Genomic DNA, 23,302 nt, shown 5'->3' on the forward strand with positions numbered 1-23,302 from the left:
TCCCTGCAGTCAGTGGCGTAGCTACAGCACCGCAGCCCCCGCGGTCGCGGGGAGGCACTGGGTAAGTGCGGGCGCCGGGGGGCTGTGGTGCTATTATAATGCCCCATCCACCGCAGCTTTACCTATTGTTCGCTGCGGTGGTCCCGGCTCCCCTGGCTTAATTCTGATGCTATTTTGACGGGCTATCATAAAATGTCCGCCCCCATATAGCAAACTGTTCTATGAAACTGTCTGCTGTATGGGGGCGGCCATTTTGTGATGGTCCGTGTTTAGCATCAGAATGAAGCCAGGAGGGGAGCCCGGGACCAGCGCAGCGAATACAGGTAAATATGCGGGGGATGGGGGGGGGGGGATGGCGGGGTGGTGGAGGGGGGGGCGTGATTTATTATCGGCGGGGGGGGGGGGGGCGTCCAAATTATAGTTATGCCGCTGCCTGCAGTTATGATGTATACAGAACCCAGGGTGGGATTCTCTAATCTAAATATGAAGTAAAAACCCCGTTATCTGGTTTTTACCGCATTTTGATATGCAGCAAAACCCACACAGTAAGTAAGGGAGGGGGGGAGCCGCCGGGACCCGCTGCGCATTGCCGGCTCACCGCAAAAGACAGCTCTTAACGCAAGAGCTGTCTTTTGCCATAATTATCGCATATGTTACAGCATATGCGGTAGCCGGCGATGTGCGGCGGATGCTAGAGCATCCCGCCCCTAGTGATTATGAATAAAGAAAAAGGCAAAATGTGCATGAAGATGTGAAGTTTCCAATACTGAAAACCAGGCCATCTGGTGGGTACTGTCATGCAATTAAGACACATACATTTAAAGAAATGGGTCTAGATCTATGCTGAAGATAGAAAGATTGGCACATAGCCAAGGTCTTTGCTATCTTCTGTGCAAATTCCATCTTTACAAAGAAAGCACCAGAAATATGACACCAGTGGCCATGCAGTCATTCCCTGCTCTACTGTAGGTGCAGGATGGGTGGCATGGAATCACCATCACCCATTGTAGTTATGCCGTTAATGCTAGGTATATAGGAGTGTCAAAGGAAGGGCAAACTGTGATCACCATATACTACAGAGTACCACAATTTAGTGTGTACTGCTATTATTTTCTCTTCTTCTTAATGTAACTAAGGGCCTAATTCAAGTTCATTCAGAACAGGGTGAATTTGGCCCTGTTCTGATGCTTGGGGATCTGCGCATGCACAAGCACATATTTGCAAATGTGTGGACCCCGGCAATGAACTGCCCCGGCAGCAAACTGGTCCTCTTCTTTGCTCGAAAAAGTCATCCTATGATTTGGGGGCCTTTATGCTTCTGGTCTCGGTGTCATTCTTGACTTGAATTTTCCTTTGTTCCCCACATTCAGTCTGTCTCGAAATCCTGCCACATGCACCTAAAAATAATATAAAAAATGTGCCCTTACCTAACACAAGACACTGCAATAAATCTCATGCATTGATTATTGCAATAGTTTCCTTTTTATTATTATTATTTTATTTAAAAGGTGCCACAAGTGTATCGCAGCACTGTACAAAGGAACAGTACAGGGAGACAAAACCTAACATTACAGTAAATAAGTAACACAAATAGAGTACAGGTAAAATGAATGCCACAGTTCAATACACATTACAGCTTAAATGTAAGTAGTGAGGACCTGATCAACGTACTACTAGGGGCTGGTAGTCAAAGATGGACACTGAATGTTTGAGTATAGGAGAGCTGTGAGTGAAATGTGAAGAGAAGAGAGCTTTGACAACAGGAGGGAAGAGGGCCCTGCTCTGAAGAGCTTACAATCTAATAGGAATGGGCAACAGACAGATTACATGAGGTGCAAGCAAGTGGGAGGTGGCTTGATGGCAGAATGGTAAGCAGGTAGAGATGTCAAGGGGGTGGCAGGGGTCAGAGGACAAGCCACAGGACTAGTTTATGCAGCGGAAGGGTACGCTTTGATGAATAGGTGAGTTTTCAGTGCCCGTTTCAAGCTTGCAAAGTCAGGGAGAGTCTAATGGAGTGAGGGAGTGCATTCCACTGAAGGGGTGCAGCACGGGCAAAGACCTGAACTTTAGCATGAGAAGCAGTGATCAGGGTGGCAGAGAGTCAACAATCGCCGGCCGACCGAAGAGGTTGGGAGGGAGTATGAATGGAGATACCTATCGATATTGGCCTTCCCCAATACAGACTCTCACCACTACAGTCCAACATGAATGCAGCTGCGAGCCTAATCTTCCTAGCCAGATGTAAAACATCTGCAAAGCTTCTCTGTCAGTAACTTCATTGGTTACCTGTATTCTACCATATACAATACTAAATTATTTTACTCACACACAAAGCTATAAACCAAACTACACCAACCTACATCTCTTCTCTTGTCTCAAAATATCTTCCAACCCGACCTCTCCACTCCTCACAAGATCTACGTCTCTCATCCACACTCATTACTCGCTCCCATTCCCGATTGGAGGACTTTCTTTGGGCTCCACCCACTCTGTGGAATGCTCTCCCATGCACAATAAGACTTTCCTCCAGTCTCCAAACCTACAAGCGTTCCCTGAAAACTCACCTCTCCAGGCAAGCTTATCAAATTCCAGAACTAACCACTTAACAATCATATACCATTCCTATCTAATCACATACCCACTGTACAGTCCACACATATCCACTCTCTTTTTTTTTCACATTTTCCATCCTCCTGACCCCTGGCCAAACTGCTGGTCACCGTATCATACAGCACACCAGGAACCTTTGCATGCTGGTGGCGTTGATGCCTATTCCTCTATAGATTGTAAGCTTGCGAGCTGGGCCCTCGTACCTTTGACCATCTGTAAATACCCAGTTTGTTGTATCCCTGTCTCCTATTGTTAAGCGCAAATGAATATGCTGCGCTATATAAGAAACTGTTAATAAATAAATAATTCTTTGTACACACCATCTAAGGGAATTCTGATGCTTTCGCTCTAGTGCTGGACCAGGTGTAAAGACTATTAAAACAATAAATAAAAGTCATTGAGTCTATATTTAAATATAATGCACATAGAATTATGCCAGGTGTGTTCTCCACCTGACCTGGTATTTAACTATATATTTTTTTTCTCCTTGTATATAGGACACTTGCGTGTTTAGATGAAATGAACCATATTATATGATTCCATAATATCATTAGTATCACTTGTGCTGCAGATAGTAACGCCAATTGTTCTTCCTCTGTGTCTTCCTTTTATATTGTATTAATAATGACAGTGTTACCTGTAGGCACGGAGGCAGCTATGTTTTAATAACCTGTTTTGCCAGCTTCTGATGGATTGAAGCACAAAACACAGGTGCGGCTGACACCTGTCAGCTCGAAAAACTTGTTTCCCCAACTTGGATCTGACTTCATTTCCTGAAACACTTCATTGAAGTATCTATTATGGACAGAGCGTGGACTATGTGAGCTGTTAATTAAATAGTAACTGCAATTTTTTTATCAGGAGGACTAGAATACAGCAGCTTTCAAATTTGTGGTCAACTTTCTTGGAATATTTATGTTGCTGTTTTTGTAGATCCTTTAGAAAAACGATCATCACTGGATTTACTATAAAACAAACAAGGCGGTCCACACAGCTCAACAGGAATTAAAAACCAGGCGTACAGTATGACAGAACGTTTTGGAGTACTTGACTGTATCCAGCTGTCTAGACAATTTACCAGGAGATGAGGTCAATTTTTGGAGTTGAATGTAGAGGTTTGGGGACTTAAGGTGCTCACAACTGGTATTACTTCTGATATGCCGTGGTGGTGTTGTTGGTGCTTCTGCCCTCCTTGCCTGTCTGAAGATGACAAAGTGGCACTGTCTATTAACAGAGAGATTAACAGAATGCTTAAATTCCACAAGAGATCAGCTCATAGGGAGCTGAAACTCCTGCTTCTGGGTAAGTGTTACTGATAATCCTTATTATTATGGTTATATATTATGGCACTAATATGTTAACACAAGGGTTCTCTATGTGGGGAGACCTGCAAAACATGGACTGTGTGGGGTCCAGAGGACCTAGTTTAACAGTAATAGTGCATACACATGGTTCGATTCCGATTTTGATTAGATTTGGCCTATTTGAACTGTTCTGAAGTTTTTTTCTACTCCATTTGATTATTCGATTAGCTATTTGATTTCAATTCAATCTCACAGTGTTCTTGATCCTTCAGGCAGGAGATTGAAATCGATACTGAATCGAATGCAGCAGTGAACACATTAGATTTGCACAATAAGAATTAGGTGATATCTTGTGAGCTGCTGATAAATGTTGGCAATGATATTAAAGAAATTAATGAGAATATTTGGGAGAGGTGATGAGTGAAAAACTCCTGCATAATGTTAGCAATGTCCTGCCAAGTGGATATTTCATAGTGGAATTGTCTCCATCTGATATGTCACATATAATAAAATTCATATGGCCTGGCTGTCTGTACAGGCCTGTAAATTCCACTATGCCCAGATGTTGTATGCTGAACCATATTCACCAACATCTTACAATAACTTCCAGGGACATTCTGCCACTGAGTGGGGGCATATAATCCACTAATACTGAAGCATGAAGGGGATTGGAGTACTGTGGAGTCCCATGACTTGTCCCTGAATATCATTTTCACATTTAACTGCTTTTCAGTTAATATCAATTTCTAAAGCAGCAACAAATAGCTCATGAAATGATTCACTGCTAATACAGTAAATTAGGAATTTTATGCACACTTGTACTAAATAACAAGGACATAGTCGGCCAACGTGGACTGGCCCACAGGGGGATTGGGGAAACCCCTTGTGGGCCCCGCAGCTCCTTTAGGGATCAGGTTCCACTAATTGCACTAAGTATATATTGTACTGTTACTGGTACATTGTACTGCACAGAACTATGGTGTATTCTCTAAAGTGCATTAATCTGGTATATTATCATGTATAGTGTGGTGGTATTTGCAATATATATTTATGAAGGAGCCCAGACCATGCGCTCCCTAATGGTTAGAAAAACCAATGTGGCGGCTAGCCACATCCTAAGCATGGGCTCATACCAGAGGCAGAGCACCAGCTCCGGGCGCCGACATGTCACCTGGCACCAGAGCTCTGCCGCCGGCTCCCCCGCCCTGCTCACCCGCTCCCCTCTGTGCCCGTGGATCCCCATTGTGCCTGTGTAATACCCCTGTGATGGGGCATCACGGCAGGGGACTTTGGTTGATGGCTCCACAGTAGGGGGGCGGAACAAGGAGCCCACATTGGCCGTGGAGAGAAGTGCCTGGTCCCTGGAGAGGAAGAGGAAGCCCGGGGTCGGGGGTCAGTGCGACGAGGAGGGACGGAGCGGAGATTGACAGCTCCAGTCCCCGGCACCCGACAGCAGTGCCTGATACCCGGCAGCCACATCACCGGGCGCTGCTGTCGGGTGCCGGGGACTGGAGCTGTCAATCACCATTCCGTCCCTGTCTCTGCTCTACTCCCACCCGCTGCTGGCCACACTGCTGCTTTTCCTCCTCCCGCCCCTCGCCACGCAGCTTCACTCTCCTCCTCCTCGTCACCCTGACCGCCGACCCCGGGCTTCCTCTTCCTCACCAGGGACCAGGCACTTCTCCTCTCCACGCCCAATGTGGGCTCCTTGTTCCGCAAGTCCTGGTGGCCGCAAGTCCAGGTGGCCACAGGAGAGAAGGAGAGCCCAGGCCTCGCACCCAACCTATGTACCCAGCACCTGGCCGCAGTACCCAGTGTCGCTCGGGAACAGCACTCAGCGCGCCTAACAACAGCCAGAGCTGCAGGGAGCCAGCACCTACCTGGCCACAGCAACTGACCTCCCAAAGCAGCACCCCACATCAGGCAGCGACCAGTGATGGCCCCCAGCATCCGGTGGCACAGAATAGGAAGGTCTGGAACCAGACCACCCCAGACACCAATTTTTAACAAGAAAAGGTAGGTATGGTATAGGTGCACTGAAAGTCAAAGTATAACTAATAAAATATAACTTTTAATGATACTTAGTAAAATTGGTGAAATATTAACATATTAGAAAGAAATAGGAAAAGATATAGAATTTAAAATATAAATGACCACTGCTCTACCCTGTCCTGGCTTTGCAGGGTTAATTTGTCCCTCTAGGCTTCTGATGTATTACAGTATCGCTTTAAATGTTACTATCTGCAGTGGCAAACGCAGGATTTTCAGAAGGGGGTTTCCAGAGGGGCGGAGCAAAGCACGGAAATGGACACTTAGGTGACCCAGTATATGCCGGGTCAGTTAAAGTATTATAGATAGACCAAATGTCAAGGGCGTAACTACCATAGGTGCAAGGGGTGCAACTGCTATGGGGCCCAGAGCTGAAGGGGGCCCATGTTTAAGTAATATGTTTTACATACATTTATCACCATCAGTTGCTAAATAAGGGGCCCTTAAAAACTTTTGCTATGGGGCCAATGAATATCTAGGTACGCCACTGCCAAATGTATATAAATAATAAAAACAAATATATATATATACATACATACACACATACATACATACATACATACATACATACATACATACACAAACATACATACAGGGGCATCAACAGCAGTGTAGGCCGCTGGGCATAGCAATGCATCGGGGCCCCTACCGATCCTCCAGCGGTAGGTGTGGGGGAAGCTTTGATGTCCTGCGGGTGGTAGGGGGTATTATATCAACCGCTCAGCATGTAGGGCTTGGATCAGTAATTTCCACTAATTACCCCTTTACTGCACAGATGGTGGGAGATGAGGTGGGAGGAGGAGGCATTGGGCTGAATGAAGGGGCCCTGATACATAACTTCCAGGGTGGTAGAGGATGTTTAATACGCTTATTATTCATAATTTTCTGGTGGGATAACAGCTTGCTTGACTGCAGATATCTCCAGTTCCCGGAAATAGATTTCTTAGATTGTAATGGAATTAAAAACTAGAGAATCCAACCTACCAAATAGTACTGGGGACTTGGGGATCAGAGTTCAGGAGGCAGAGCAATCTGCCAACGAGAATATAAAACTACATACCAGGTGTGTGGAGCTGGAGCAGTAACCAGCTGCTGGAAGGCTGATATCTCTGGTTCTGGAAACAGTAGAGACAAGATACTGGTGTCCCTCAAAGGGGGAGAGTCCCGGCTTTTGGAATATACCCTCAGAAAAACTCTAAGTCAGATAGAACCCGAAATATCTGACTGGGAAGAGCAATTAACAGGCTTGGATGGGGACCACTGCTTTGAAGTCATATATATTCGGTTCCCAAGGGCCGATTTTTAAAATTCTTGTACCTATGGAAAGAGGGGACCCTCTGCTTTCAGACTAGGGCCCTTAGACTTCTGGGGGGGGGTTCTGGGTACTCGGAAACCCCCCCTGCGTGCGCTACTGATCTGCTAATGTGCTTTGTGGATACAATTTGTGTCCAAATATTTGTTACAATATCGGTGTCCTGCTTGTCGTATTTATTTCAATGCGCCATCAGAACTGGAGATGCTGTTCTGACTTTAATGTCTCAATCAGTCCTCTCTTGCCTGATATGCCCAAATCTGACACAACTGTATACAGAGTTTAAGCACGTGGCTTATTAATTCATGTATTTAATTATACTCTTTACCAACAGTGTTAATAGTATTTTTTGGGGAAGCAGACACAGTGTTATTTCAAGCCGGGTTTTAGTCTGATTTATTGCTGATTTTTAATTGAACAGTATAGCTGCTGCACTATATCAGGTAATATACTGATATTTATGTTAGCAGTCTTTTTCCTGCTCACATATTCATGTGCAGAGAATAATTATCTGCCGCTCTGCTGAATTGATCACACGGCTATATCAAATATACTGCCGCTGAGCGTTAGGTTCGTTTAAGGGAGATTGCTAGCGGCTATCACCCGCTGCAATTTTACCTCTAAACGAGAGTGCTGCTAGCCCAATGCTTGTGAATGTATCACACAAAGAAAGCCCGACTTGAATCGGCTATTATAAGCCGCTCACGCTGACTATGTCAGCAGCTATTACAAGCGCTACTGGATGCCTGTTTAGGCGTCCGTGTGTCCCGGGCACCGTGCAGTTGCATGTCACTTTCTTCCACTCTTTATATTAGCGGCTTTGTGAAGGCTGTACCCCAGGCACTGCACGGCTGTGAGTCGGCTATTAAAGCCTAAGAAATCACCCACGCCATCAATCTCCTTTTAATAGCGGCTACGTGGAAGCTGCTGAACGCCTATATTAGTGTCCTGTATCCCGGGCACAGTAAGGCTGTGTCGGCTATTGCAGCCTGAAAAGGCACTCACGCCGTTACTCTGTTCTGCCCGTCTGCCTATAACACTGTTGGATTTTACAGCACACTACAGTTTGATGCCCTGAGGAAGCCTTGGTGAAACGGTCGTTGGCTAGCAATGACCGCAGCTCCCATGTCAAGGCCTCTTAAATGTATATAGCTCATGTGAACTATAATGCAATGTGTTGTTAAATATAAACTGTAGTGTGCCGTGGTATCCAACAGTGTTATAGGCAGACGGGCAGAAGAGAGTAACAGCATGAGTGCCATTTCTTTGCCTTTTGGCTAAGATCAAGTGTAGTATCTGTTCTTATCAGTGGGTATGGACTGGCCTCTGGCAGAGAATAGAGAAAGGCTGGACTGAGTAGCTGCTCTGATGGGCGGAGGGTTTGGGACCCCTCATGCCTGGGAGTGGTGAAAAGTCTGACTGAGTACCTTCACCTCTGCCAGTGGTAGGAGGTGTTGTTTCTGTAAACACACTGGTAGGAGGGGGGAGAAACACTGGGCCTAGTAGTTTGGCTCTCTTGACGGAGTTCGTGGCCCCCGAAGGATGAGACAGCGAAAGGCTCAGTCTAGTATCCACTCCCAAGGAGTGGAGAAAGGCTGAGACTGAGTAAATGGCTCCTGTTCCAGAGGTTCATAGCCTCTGATGGGGAGACCGCGAAAAGCCCAGCTTAGTACCTTAACCTTGGGATCGGAGAAACACTGAGACTAAATAGATTGCTCTTCCGAGGGGGCCTCAACTTCTAAGGGAGTCATTAGAAAAGCCCAGTGGAGTACCCATTCCCATGCCAGGGGCTGGAAAGTGCCCTACAATGTGAGCAGAGAAACACTTGGTCGGACGCTGATTGGATGGCTGCCTGGAGTCAGAGGCTGCACTGTGCCCCCGGGCAAACTTGGGGGTGCCAAACATGCATGGGTGATCCCAAAATCACCATGCACTGGTAAGCACTTGCACTGCGCACTTCCCCCTCTAGGTTAGGCTGTATGTCCTTACCTCGTCCTTTTGGATGGGGTAGGACAATTTTTCACACCCCCACCCCGGCCTTCTGGCTGGGGTCTTCTTTATTATTTATTTCTCTTCTCTCTCCACGTTTGCGCACTTTTCACGTTTTCTGTTTTCTGTAGTGTGTCATGTTTTTTTGGGGAGAGCTTCGGTCCCCTCGAGGGCAACCCGAGCTGCAAGGCGGAGGGAAGCCTAATGCGGGTCTCTCCAAACCTTCGGGTGTGGAGGACCCACCGTCCTGACCCTTCCGGTGGTTGAGAAAAGCGGGTCTCTCTAAGCTTCCGCGAAGAGGACCCACCGATCCCTTTTTTCCCCTCTTCGGCCTTATGGCTGAGAGGGGTTAGGGGAATAACGGGGCCCTTCTCCTTTTTGAGAGGGTCCATCAATCGCATGGACCCCTATGCACATGTTTAGGCACAGCACTGGTGGTGGGAGCACACCTTGGGCTCCCTGAGTTTCTTCAAACTCACAATGCCATGCTTACCTACCCTCCCGGAATGGTCAGGAGGGTTGCAAAAATTGGGTCCGCCACCCGGCCCTCTGGGAAGGGTGGACAAGCCTCCCGCATTTAGTGGGGAACCCATATCAGCCCCAGCACATCCTTCCTCCGGCGGTCAAATTTCAATTACATTGCATCATTGAGTACCACCCCGTCCCTGAAGAGCCACGGTTTGTGCCATTCACAGTAATGGGAGTGGTTCTTAATGACTGCAAGCCTTGCTCCCTGGAAAAGCTGCAGAGAGACACTTAAGGTAGGCAAGTATGCTTAAAGGCAGGTAGGCAATGTAACAATCAATGAGGAAGGCAAGTCAGATGCTTGGTTGCATATGGAGAGGAATTAGCAGCAGAAAAAAAAAGAAGTAATAATGCCACTGTATAGGTCATTGGTACAACCTTATCTAGTGTACTGTGTCCAGTTCTGGAGGCCATATCTCCAAAATGATATAAATACGTTCGAGACAATACAAAGGGCAACTAAAATGGTGCATTGCCTACATCACCAAACTTACCCGGAAAGACAAAAAATCTCAATATGTATAGTTTGGAGCAGAGAAGGGAAAGTGGGGAAATGATAGATACTTTTATATAGATCAAGGGTCTAGGAGGTCTAGGAGAGAAACATTCTTCAAATGAAGAGAAGTACTAGAAGCTACAGTATTCCAACCTACCCTTCAGGGGAAATCTAAAGGAAAAGTTAATCACACAGAAAGAGAAGTGGATAAATGGAAAAGCCTCCCATCAGAGGTGGTAGAGGCTAAGGCAGTAGGGCTTGATGTAACAATATGGTTAAAAAAGGTGCTTTCTTTGCAGGGAGTCGCCGCACGTCTGTGCACATATGTAATTGTTCGATAATCTTGGGCTGTGAATTCGCAGCCCAATGGTCAGGTCTGAATTAGGTCCTATGTTTTTATGGCCGATCGCCTTAAATCCTCTGTTGCTGCCTCTATTCAACAGGGTCTGAATATACAAAACATCTAACAATTTCAGTAACCTTTGGCAATACTTTGCTGCAGTTACTGTGCCAGTTAATCATTGTTGTGCAACCACTGAATAATAATAAAAAGCCTCTGCACGTTATGTTACTACAGCCAATAAACTATACAGAACACTGCCCATAACAATTATGTAAGAGGCATATTACATTTCCTTGTTACAATTTCATGCAAATGTGCCACCATTGCCGGAGAGAAATTCCTCATTTCCCAATCCTCGCTCTGGTTTATGCACCGCTTCTCATCAGTGTCACCACTTTGTTAGCATTACACAATTTCACCTTCTGTACAGCTGTCTCTTGAAATACAAATGTGTCCTTTGTCATTTTACATATAGGGCCTGATTCTGGTTAACTCACAAAAGCAAATTCTCTCTCTAATGGACAAAACCATGTGCACTGCAGGTGGGGCAGATGTAATTACATGTGCAGAGAGAGTTTCATTTTGGTGTTATTTTGTTTCTGTGCAGGGTAAATACTGGCTGCTTTATTTTTGCACTGCAATATAGATATCAGTTTGAAGTACAAACCCCCCACCCAAATCTAACTCTCTATGCACATGTTATAACTGCCCCACCTGGCTGACTGAGAAACCACAGCCCTGCACTTTCACCCTATATGGGGTCCTCTACTGGGGTGCCATTTAGTTTACTGCCGGGGTGGATCTAGACTGTAAATCTAGGGGGGCGGTTTAAAAATACCCTCTACTCATTAACCCTCCCACTTTTTGGCTCCTCCCATGTTCACCACATTGTTTCCCATGCTCCGGGCCCAACCTACTGCGCATAGCAGGGAGCCCACGCCTTTCCCTGGAAGATAGATAACCCACACGGCTATCTGCCCCCTGCCCAAATCTACCACTTACCCAGTAACAGTGGCGTAACTATAGAGGGTGCAGGGGATGCAGTTGCTATGGGCCCCGGCAGTTTGGGGGGCCCCAAGGCAACCCACTGCACCCTCTATAGATGGTAGTCCAGCATTTCACTTATTAGATGGAGGACGGCGGTAGTAGTTGAAGCTGCTATGTTTTCAGACTCCAGAAGCTAGGAGCGGAGCTGACAGTGCGCGGCTGCCTGAGTGTACTACAAGTATAATCAATGCGCGCATGTTGGCTGTACACCACTGCGCACTGGTGTCAGCGCCGCTGCTAGCTTCCGGACTCGGAATCTGACTGTGAAAATGAAGCCTCTGAGTGTGAATATACATCACCGGCGATCTGGGATGCTCTCTCCCTCCCCGGACAGACCTGAGCCGCACTGTCCTCACCCCCCCCCCCTATGCCGGAGATCAGAGATGCTCTGTTCCCCTGCCTCCACGGACTTCAATGATCTAAGCTGCTCTGACATCCCCCTAGACGGCGATGCTAGAGATCAGAGATGATATGTCACCCCCTAGACACTAGGGATCATAAACGCTCTGTTCCCCGCCTCCACTGATGACAAAGATCAGAGCCGCTCCGCCACCCCCGCTGAACGCCGGAGATCTAAGCTGCCCTCTCCCCCACTAAGTAGACCCGGCACCTTCTTCCTCCAGGAGCTGCACCATGAGGAGGAGTGGTGCTTGGCCGGCTTCGCTCTCCCACCAGACAGACATCGTGCTTTGCAGTTCATGCTAGATCCCCATTCTGGATTCCCTTGCCATTTCACCCTGCGCCTGGGTCCACAGGCGACACCCTCACTGACACATTGTAAATCATTACCCCACATATTGGTAAGTGCCTGGTGAGCCCTGCACCAACCTACCCCCCGTGTGGTACCCCCCTGTATTTGTGAAACCTTATCACCACCCTACCCTCTTCCTCTGTGTGTGTGACTCCCTCAAACCCCAATCATCTCTGGTATATGCCCCCCTGTAACCCCTATCCCAATGTGTGTGACACCTTGAGCCCCTTACCACCATAACCCCTGGTATGTGACCCCGCAACCCCTTTGTGTGACCCCCCTCACTGAGTGTCAGAGCCCCTGTACCCCCTATACCTGTGTGTGTGACCCCCCTGTAGCACACTACTCTTGTGCGTGTGTATATAAAACCCTGTCCCCCTACATCCTTCTGCTGTGTATGTGTATTTTGACACCCTGTACTTGCCAAACATCCCCCTCCCATGTATGACATTGTGTACCCTCCTAACCCTGTGTGAATATTTTTGTGACACCTTTTATCCCCACACTGTACAAGGGGGCCCTTCTTAAAATTTTGCTATGGGGCCCAGTGAGTACTTGTTACGCCCCTGTCCAGTAATACCCAGAATGTCCGGCAGATCAGACCCGGGACGTGGCATCACACGCTGGCAGCAGGAAAGAGCAGTAGTGGGCTATTAGCGGGGGATGGAGGGGTGGCAGCCCAGAGAGTGAGGGGAGAGACCAGCAGCAGCTACTCCTCCCCTTCTGCAGTGGCAGCAATCCTCCTCCTAGCCATGGAACTCTGTCTGCCCTGCCAGTGACATCACTACACAGCCCAAACTGCGTGGTGTCCTGGCTGACGGCAGAAGTTTTTTTATACCCTAGGGGGCGATCGCCACATTCGCCCCCCCCCCCCCCCCCCTAAATCCGTGCCTGGTTTACTGAGGATATGTTCACAGCAAGGCTTCCAAAATAAGATTCCTATTTTAGAAGCCTTGTTGTGAACGTATCCTCAGTCTGGGTCATTGCATGGTTGACTATCCCTAATTCAGTCAAAAGGTGATCATTCCATACATCTGAGATAATTAAAGGACTCTCACTAATTAAATCTTTTTGAAAAAATAACTTTGGCGGATTATTAATATATACAATCAAAATTGACACATACATTACCCTTTGAAATATACCCGTATGAGGAAATGCATCTATAACTCCTGATAGTTGTATCACTTAAACTTACTGTACATTTACCCCTGATGAAGTCATGTTTTGGTGAAATGCATTGGCGTGTACTGTTGATTTGATGATTGTACTGCTGACATCTTAAGATTCCACTTTGGTGGTTCACCGCTTCTATTGATGAAAATTGGCTGATTGTACTGCGATATGTACTTATAGTGCAATATTCTTAGCTGAGAAAACAGTTTTTTATAATAAACATTTCCTGAATGTGTTTCAAAATAATTGTGTTAGGCAATATATATTAAATATATATATATATATAGGACAGGGGTTTGGCACTCCTTGTAACAGCAAAAACAGCGGCGCCGGTGCCTACACAAAGGATTAGTAGGAGACTTGCGGTGAGGCACTCGTGGCAATTATAATCCAGAACAAAGCTAGCCAACAGGAGATAGCAGCAACGTTTCAATTTATTTCTTCAAATTTTCGTCAGGTTACACAGAAACAAAGATAAAAACATACCTTTATAGCACACTACACCAGAGGAGTGAGGCTGAGACACCAAAGGATTGGGGCGACGCCCACAGGACGCCATATGATGACATCACTTGTTCAGCCAGTGAACAGTGAATGGAGAGTGGAGTTACCATAGAAACGGTAAACAAGGACAGCTCCTTCACTGAGGGAAAAACACCAAAAATTACAAGAGAGTGTGGGAAGGGGGAGCTGGAAAAAATAAAGGCAGGTAGCGCTCTCTGCACACAATCACAGGCTGACTTTTACAAAAACGTGCAGGCAACGCTGTCTGCACGCGATCTCAGACTCACTTCTCAATAAGATGTACAAAATATGTAGCAACTGCAAGATAAATAAGAGCAAATATAGCAATGTCATAGCAGCTCAAACCAAACAATAAACATAATTACGGTATATACAACAGAGACAGTACTGATAAAGAGGAAAAAAGACAATACAATAATAGCAGCCAGAAAAACATGTAAAAACATAGCAGCATTAACGAAAGACAGCAAACAAGATTTGCTCATTAAGGCCTTTCGGCGCAATAGTGTTAAGGCGGTGTATCCACCGCGCTTCGCAGCGCAACAATTGGGTACCACGGTCCCCACCACGGATATTAGGAGGCACCCAATCAATCATCCTATATCTAAGACTATGTAGAGGATGTTTATGCTCAACAAAATGTCTCGCTACAGGGTGTTCGCTGGCACCAGAAGTCAGTGCCTGTCGAATTGTACTTCTGTGCATGGTCATACGCTCCTTAAATTTCCTAATGGTTTTGCCTATATAAGACAAACTGCACGGACAAATCAACTGGTAAATAATAAAAAAAGAATTGCAGGTTAAATAATGCCGGATTTTAAAAACCTGTCCAGTGTGGGGGTGATTAAAGGTATCACCTGTCAGGAGAAATTGGCAAGTGGTGCATGCACATTTAAAACAGCCTTTCTTTCTATTGACACCCAGCCATGTCGTGATTTGAGGTGCAGGGTCAAAGGAAACACTGGTTTTAACCAGAATGTCCTTTAAACTCCGACCCTTAGAGTAACAGGGCATAATGCGATGCTCACCAAGCGGTAGAGTCGTGTCACTTTTAATCAAGGGCCAATTATTTTTGACCAAGGTGGTCGTATCGGTGGAGACAACATTATACCGATTAACCCAGGGCATAATCTTAGACATTGTTTTATCTTTAGGTCTAGATTGTAATAAAGATTCACGGTTAAGTTGTAGGACTTTATTTTTACATGCCAACAGGTCTTGGCGATTAAAGCCACGTGCCAAAAATTTATCGATAAGAGCATCGAGCTGGAGATTGCAGTTAGCGCGATCGCTATTAATGCGAAAATAGCGCAACATTTGAGAATATGGCAGTGACATGACAAGACTGCGGGGATGACAACTTGTTGGTGATAGCATGGTGTTACGGTCGGTTGTCTTGGTGTACACACTGGTAGTAATTTTCCCTGAAGCAAGGGTCACCTTGACATTTAGAAAATGGACCTCCACATTTGAGGTCTCAAAGGTAAACTTAATTGCATTATTAGTGGTATTATGTTGAGATATTAAATTGTGCAATAAAGCGATGTCACCTTGCCAGATGGCAAACAGGTCATCTATATACCTTTTGAATACAATCAAATGCTCTGCAACCAAAGAATCAGACAAAAAAATATCAAACTCAGCAGAAAACATAAAAATATTGGCATATGACGGAGCTACGGAGCTGCCCATTGCACAGCCCCGTAGCTGTAAATAAAAAATATTATTGTAGATGAAAAAATTGTTATGTAAAATTAAGTCCATGAGTTCAACCAAGAAGTCAATTTTCACCGAATCAAAATCACTGTAAGAAATAAGAAAACGTCTCAAAGCAGTAAGACCCATGGAGTGTGGAATGACAGTGTACAAATTTACCACATCAATAGTGGCCAAATGGCAATTGTCGGGCAAATTGGGGAGTTGGTGAAGAATCTGTAAAAAAGTTGTGGTATCCAAAAGAAAAGTCGGTTGTGTCTTGATGAGTGGCTGCAAAATGCTGTCCAGATAAGTAGCTGAAGGTTGTAGCAAGGACCCACATGCCGACACAATCGGGCGTCCCGGGGGAGGGGATAAACCCTTGTGAATTTTAGGGAGTGTGTACAGGCACGGGGTAATAGGAAAATCCGGCATTAAGATAATCTGTATATCCTTGGAAATAATCTTAGCATCAACGCCCATCTGAAGAATGTTGGACAATTTCTGTCGACATTGTAGAGTGGGATTAACTGTCAACTGACGATAAGTGTCGACATCAGCCAGTTGCCTCATTATTTCTGAATGATAATCGGACAGATCCTGGAGGACCACAGCCCCACCCTTGTCCGCCTGTCGAATAATGAGGTTTTTGTTGTTGCTTAGATTTTGTAATGCCAGCCGTTCAGATGGCATGAGATTAGGGTGGACATTGGAGGAGCGTTCTATTATATCAGGTAAACCTGCATCCAGCATTCTTGAAAAAGATTTAATGCTGGCGTTGTTGGAATGTGGCTCAAATGATGACGCGGGTGCAAACTTTTTTAGAGTCGGTGGCAAAGGTAGTTTAGCTGGTAAATTAGAGCTGGGTTGAGAAGAGAAAAAATCTTGTAATTTTATTTTTCTGACCAGTTCATGTTTCTCAATTTGCCACTGGAAATCATTGAAGGGGACAGAGGGTACGAAAGAAAGTCCATGATTGAGGAGTTTAATCTCACTTGTAGATAATTCATGGGACGAGAGATTGAATATTATGTTCTCGGATTTGTTGGTGGGCGACCCGGGCGTCCGCCTCCTCTTCCACTGCTGCCCCCTTCGGGTATGGCGCCTCTTGCGTCTAGGTTGGGGCCACCTCGACCCTTCTGGGGATGCCTCCCTAAAGGGCCGGCTTTGGCACCTTTAGTTTTGCGCTGATCAACCTCACTGTTGGAGCTGATATCATCCGCTGATGTCCCGGAATCAAATTGATCAATATTCCTCTGCGGGCGTCGTTTATTGCGACGAAAAAAAGTTTTTTTAGAAGAATCTTCACCAGAATTGCCTGCCAACCACCTATAGACAGTATGTCTGTCATAGTCCATTTGAACTTTAACCAACTTTTCTTTTTTGAAAAGGATAAGCTCCCTTTTATAAGATGCCAATTGGCTTTTCAGCCTCTCCAACCAGTCAGTTTCCTTTTCAGCTACCAATGTAGCTAGGTGGACAGTTTCAAAGTTAGAAATTTTTTCTTTAATTGATGCTAACTCCTTCGATGATTGCTCCACGACTAGTACCATTAAGTCGAAGGAGCATTTATTAAGCGTTCCAATCCAGCGTTTACAGAACTGGGGGTCGTAGCGCCCGATCGTCGGGCAGTTCCTAACGCGGAATCCACGAGGGATCATTTTGGATTTATAGTAGTCGCTGAGCGACAGAGCATGAAGATGATAATCAATTTCCTTCTTTTTAAGGCGCAGGAGATCTCTATATATAATATCGGTTGCAAGGGATTCCTCTTCATCATTGATGCCACCTTCCAGGATTATGGCATGAATCTCTGCCTCAGAAAGGGAATGTATATCGCCTAAAGGAAAATTGAATTGTCCGATGCTCTCTTCATCAGCCATATCTGATGGTGTGTATGGTACACCCAATCCAATTAGTGAGAGGCACAATAGAACAAAAAAAAAAAAAAAAAATTTAAATAAAAATATGAAAATCACAGCAACCAGTCCCAGTGAGGATAGAAAATGGACAAGAGGAGGGGGGTCCCAAACGGACGGTGCTCAGGTAACACACTGAGGCAGTGAGACAAACAAATGAATGCAGGGTGCCTCAACTTGCACCCATGCTATGTTTTGAAAAAGGGAATTAAATCCCAAAACGTTAGCACCTTTAGCCGCTGTGTCTGAGTCCTTTTGTGAAGTCCGTGGGAGTGCCCTCATTGTACTTGTCTGCTTATATGCTGTTTTTTGTGAGCACCCCGGCCTGTTGCGATACCTAGAAGTGTCTAGGAGTGTGATACATATGAGTGTGATACCATTAACCAACCAGCTATATCTTCGGAACCAACTGACCAATTTACATGAGACCAGTATCATATTGAAGAACTCTTGAGTGGGCTTCGAATGATTCTGGTGTGAAAGGGATATTATTTCAAATAGCAGGGACCTGCAGTGCTTTGAATACAGCCGGGCAGCCCCCTGCACTCTGACCGGCTGTCAATGGCTGTTATTTATGCCCAACGGCTGTCCCCCAGTTACCACGAGCATGTATTCCCCCCTTGGCAATGAGCATGTAATCCCACATGGCAATGAGCATTGAACCCCTGGCAATGAGCATGTAGGTAAGTAGCACTTATGTAGCATAATTTTTAATAGGCATTGTGGTGTTTGGCATAATACGTAATGGACATTATGGTGTGTGGCTTAACATGTAATGGGCATTATGGTGTAAAATATTGGTACTTATGTATTATTTGGGCGCCCGATTTTTTCATTGCATGCCACTACTTAAGGCATGTGATTCGATTTTTCATTGTAAAGACCCGATTTTTAATTGTATAGTCAAACATGGGTGATTTCATATCCCACTATCCAACTACGCATGGAGTTAATTTTATATAGTGTGGCGAACGCAGCGAGCCACTGAGCCTGAAGCTTGGTGAGCGCAGCGAGCCACCGAGCCTAAAGCGTGGAGAGTGCAGCGAGCCCCGCGAGGTGACGCGGATTACTTTACATGTATTCTGCGTCCCCTCGCGGGGCTCGCTGCGCTCGCCACGCTTCGGACTCGGTGGCTCGCTGCACTCGCCACACTATATAAAATTAACTCCATGCGTAGTTGGATAGTGGGGGTATGAAATCACCCATGGGTGACTATGCAATTAAAAATCGAGTCTTTACAATGAAAAATCTCATTGCATGAATTGTATGCCACTATATTACATGCGATGCGATTAAAAAATTGGGCGCCCAGATATGACATAAGTACCAAAAAATTTGGTGCGCTTGGTATAGTGTGTATTTTGGCTCAATCCATATGGCATAACATGAATTTTGACTCAATCTGTGTGCCATAGTATAAATTTTGGCTCATTCCATGTGGCATAATGTGTAAGACAGTGTTTCCCAAACTGTGTGCCGTGGCACCCTGGGGTGCCTTGAAACACTTGCAGAGGTGCCTTGGATTGGTGGTCCAGGATCAATTCAAATTATTTATGGTCAAATTAGTAGGAAAATCCAAAGATGGTGGCTACCAATTCTGTCCCTAACCACATAACTGAATCTAAGCATGACATATAAACACAATTTAGTTAATTTAATTTTTCTCAATAAGTAACTTTTGGCCTAGGGGTGCCATAAAAAAGAATTCTGATACACTAGGGCGCCGTGATTCAAAAAAGTTGAGGAACCACTGGTGTAAGAGGCAAGTACAGTATAAGGGGGTTACTATTGTGTTGCATGATTTGTATAAGGGGTATATGGTGTGGTAAACTTAGGTGACCACTTAAGAGGTGCTGAAATGTTGTCTACCAAGTTTTGGCTTTCAGTATTTTTTTATGACTGGAGTGCCACCTCACCCCGCAAGTATCTTAGGACATCGGCATCCTGCGGGTGCACGTTTGGAGGGCACCCACCAATACAGTATATCTCCCTGCATTTTTCCTATGCCAGCCCCCTGCCTTTTCTAGGCATATATAATTAGTAGAAAGTATTTACACAAATAGAGACACACTTATGAGCAGACCACCCAACCAGAACACTGGTCACGCCCCCCACATTATTAGGTGCTGGCCACAACCCCTATTATTGCGCAAATAGGCCCTTGATAATTTTCAGCTCCAGGCCCATTTATACCTTAATTTGGCACTGGAACCAGGTTCTGTTACCACTCTCTGAGGCTGGATGGCTCCTTCTTAACCCTTTGCAGGGCACAAAAACAAGTAGATATCGGTGCTAAATCTTCTCAAACCCAATGTCTATTTCAAAATATTAGGGGTATAGACCATATACACATCTGCAAGTATGCTGAATTATTCAATATGAGCAGTTTTGCAGAAGGTTCCAGCAGCAGTCAAAACAGGGAGATGCCTTTCCCCGAGAAAAGTGAAGAAAAAAAAAATAAGTTGTGGGACGCGCTAGAAACAATGTATATATTAAATTATTTAATAAAAAAAAAAATACTGGAGTATCTGGAGAATTCTTCCACATTTATATATATATATATATATATATATATATATATATATATATATATATATATATATATATATATATAGCGGGTGATGGTGCGGCACTCACGGCTCTTGCACAGAAGCACGAATCGACCAATTATGGATCAACGTTTCAAAATTTATAAATTTTTTGACGAAAAAATTAATACATTTTGAAACGTTGATCCATAATTGGTCGATTCGTGCTTCTGTGCAAGAGCCGTGAGTGCCGCACCATCACCCGCTACATTGCTATTTGCTGTGCGGGCACCGGCCTGGATACATTATCTTTGGGAGTGCCGGACTTTCGTTGTCTATATATATATATATATATATATATATATATATATATATATATATATATATATATATATATATATATATATATATATATATATATATATATATATATATATATATATATATACAAATTTTTTAGATATATATTTGTCTGGCCAGACAAGGAAACAGGGGACTCCCTGTCTCCCCCAACAGGACACTATACGCCTATAACATCTACCTCACTAAAGGATGAATTGTTTTTTACCCATTGATTTTTTTTACTTTTAATCAAATCTATGTGATTTTTGTCTACAAACAACATAATAACTACCTCTTATCAGGATACTGATAATTGTTTATTTTATTTCTATATATTGTTTATAAATTGATTATTGTGTAGATTTTTAACACTGGCCAGTGCATTTGTGAATGTATTTTTTTTTATTAAATAATTTAATATATACATTGTTTCTAGCGCGTCCCACAACTTCTTTTTTCCTTTACAGGGCAGTTGTGACCAGAGAAATATATCACTCTTTGGTGAATCTAACCCTGTTTCACCACAATGTAAAGGAGTGGACGGTTCAAGCCATTGAGAACTACATGCTGGCTGGTCTCATGTGCTTATTTTACTACCATATGCCAAAAAATTCTGTTTTGCAGATATGTTACAATTATATTTAACAGGTAGGTAGATATAACTGAGATTTGGGAATTGGAAGGGTGATCTAGTGCTAGTGTTCTGTAGTTTGGCCATTCATATGTGGGGAGATTTCTCAAGAGCCATAACATAGAGTGAGCTAAGTACCAACTAATAAGCTTCTCATTGTCATTTTACAGGCTGCATTTGAAAGAAAGAAGCTGATTGGTTGGTACTTTAGGGGAAAGTACCTACCAATTCAGCTCCTATAAGTTCAGCACAGCCTGTAAAACAACAGTACTTGATGGCCCTTATTCTGGTTCACTCACAAAGGCAAATTCCTACTCAAATGGACAAAACCATGTGCACTGCACATGGGCCAGATGTAATATGTGCAGAGAGAATTAGATTTGGGTGGGGTTTTACTTCAAAGTGAGATCTATATTGCAGTGTAAAAATAAAGCAGTCAGTATTTACCCTGCACAGAAACAAAGTAAAGGTGCCCATACACGTTACAATTATTGTATACAATATCGCATCTCATCAGATATCGGTTTTGCAATGAGATGAGATCTAGTACAAAAAGTATGTGCAGCACATACTTTTTGTACTAGATCTCATCTCATCTGATCTCATCGCAAAACCGATATCCGATGAGATGCGATATTGTATACAATATTGTATACAATAATTGTAACGTGTATGGGCACCTTAACTCACCCAAATCTAAATCTCTCTGCACATGGTACATCTGCCACCCCTCCTGCAGTACACATAGTTTTGTCCATTTGAGAAGGAATTTGCCTTTGCGAGTGAATCAGAATAAGGGCCTATATGTCTTTCCAAGAGAGAAAAATCTCCCTCCCTCTCGCAAATTAGCACCCAAACACATCAAAGATGCGAACACTGGGCACAAAGGCTGCTGATTGTCACTGGGAGTCATTCAGACCTGATAGCTTGGACGTTTTTCTGGGAGTGTCAGGGAAAACGCGGGGGTGCCCAGGCGTTTTCAGGCCGGGTGTGTGAGGACAGCTCCAACTTCAATCCGCCTGTTCCTATCGCACTGGCCGAGTACGTCCTAAGCTGCACACACTGGAAAAATGCAGCTCTGCACAGAGTAGCTATCAGGTCTGAATAAGCCCCACTGCTGCCTACAACTTTCAAGGGGCAAGCACTAAACCATCATGGACACAGTTGCATCGTGCTGGAAATGGCTTTGTGTAGTGTTATTCAGATTTAATTTATTCAGGAGCTTTGCTTACAGATGAAAACACGGATGTTTTGACACAGCAAGTCTTCCCGTACTATATCAACAATTTATATTTATACACAATACAACCAGGTACTAGATGATGCTTTGAGTCATCTGATCATTACATCAACATGTTATGTAAATTTAACTCATTCCTAATCAGGTAGCCTGTAATTTAGGAGTTTATTCTGGTCCGTTCGCAAAGGGGCCCAATGGTGGCGTATGTGCATGCGCAGGGTAATTTCTGCGCATGTGCAAATGCCGAGTGCCACCCAAGAGTGCTGGCAGGGGGGCGCGGAGGGGCGTGGGGTGGCAGGCAGGGACATTTACATATGGGAACGCCCAGCATTCCTGATGATTGTTTCTCCGTCATCGAAATCCCGACTGTCAGGAGCCCGACAGAATAGGTGGCTGCATTCCCCACCTATTCTATTCTCCCTCTATGGGGGTCATGGATCCCCACAAGGGAAAATAGCCCATGTAGGTCAAGATTCCGACTATCAGGATCCTGAAAAAACGACCATCGGAATCCTCCCGTCAGTAAGTCACCCGGCACCTGTTAAAAGTAATGATAGTACTTCACCATTCAGAGAAAACAACCTGTCCCTTTTCTTTAGTCCCCACAATTCTACCCTGCTGTAGCCAGGGTAGGTACAGAGGGGTAGATTTATTAAGCTCGGTGAAGTGATAAAGTGCCTGGTTTTTATCATCGGCCAATCAGTTCCTACCTGTCATTTTTCAAACCAAGCCTGTAACTTCACAGGTAGGAGCTGATTGGCCGGTGATAAAAACCAGACAGTTTATCACTTCACAGAGCTTAATAAATCTGCCCCTCAGT

The 23,302-nt window shown here is 44.7% G+C and overlaps 1 protein-coding gene and 1 pseudogene across 1 annotated transcript in view; both read left to right on the forward strand.

Annotated features, from left to right (window-relative positions):
• The first annotated feature begins 3,767 nt into the window (after positions 1 to 3,767).
• GNA15 (G protein subunit alpha 15) overlaps positions 3,768 to 23,302 on the forward strand; it is a 44,623-nt gene continuing 25,088 nt past the window's right edge. The window contains exon 1 of the mRNA XM_083158294.1: positions 3,768 to 3,912. Coding sequence (XP_083014420.1) covers positions 3,768 to 3,912 — 145 coding nt within the window. The remainder of the gene's footprint in view (positions 3,913 to 23,302) is intronic.
• LOC146045396 (U2 spliceosomal RNA) lies at positions 8,536 to 8,668 on the forward strand (annotated as a pseudogene).

The sequence above is a fragment of the Crinia signifera genome, chromosome 1 (genome assembly GCF_055691185.1).
Source record: "Crinia signifera chromosome 1, ASM5569118v1, whole genome shotgun sequence".
In the NCBI taxonomy this organism is placed as follows: Eukaryota; Metazoa; Chordata; class Amphibia; order Anura; family Myobatrachidae; genus Crinia; species Crinia signifera.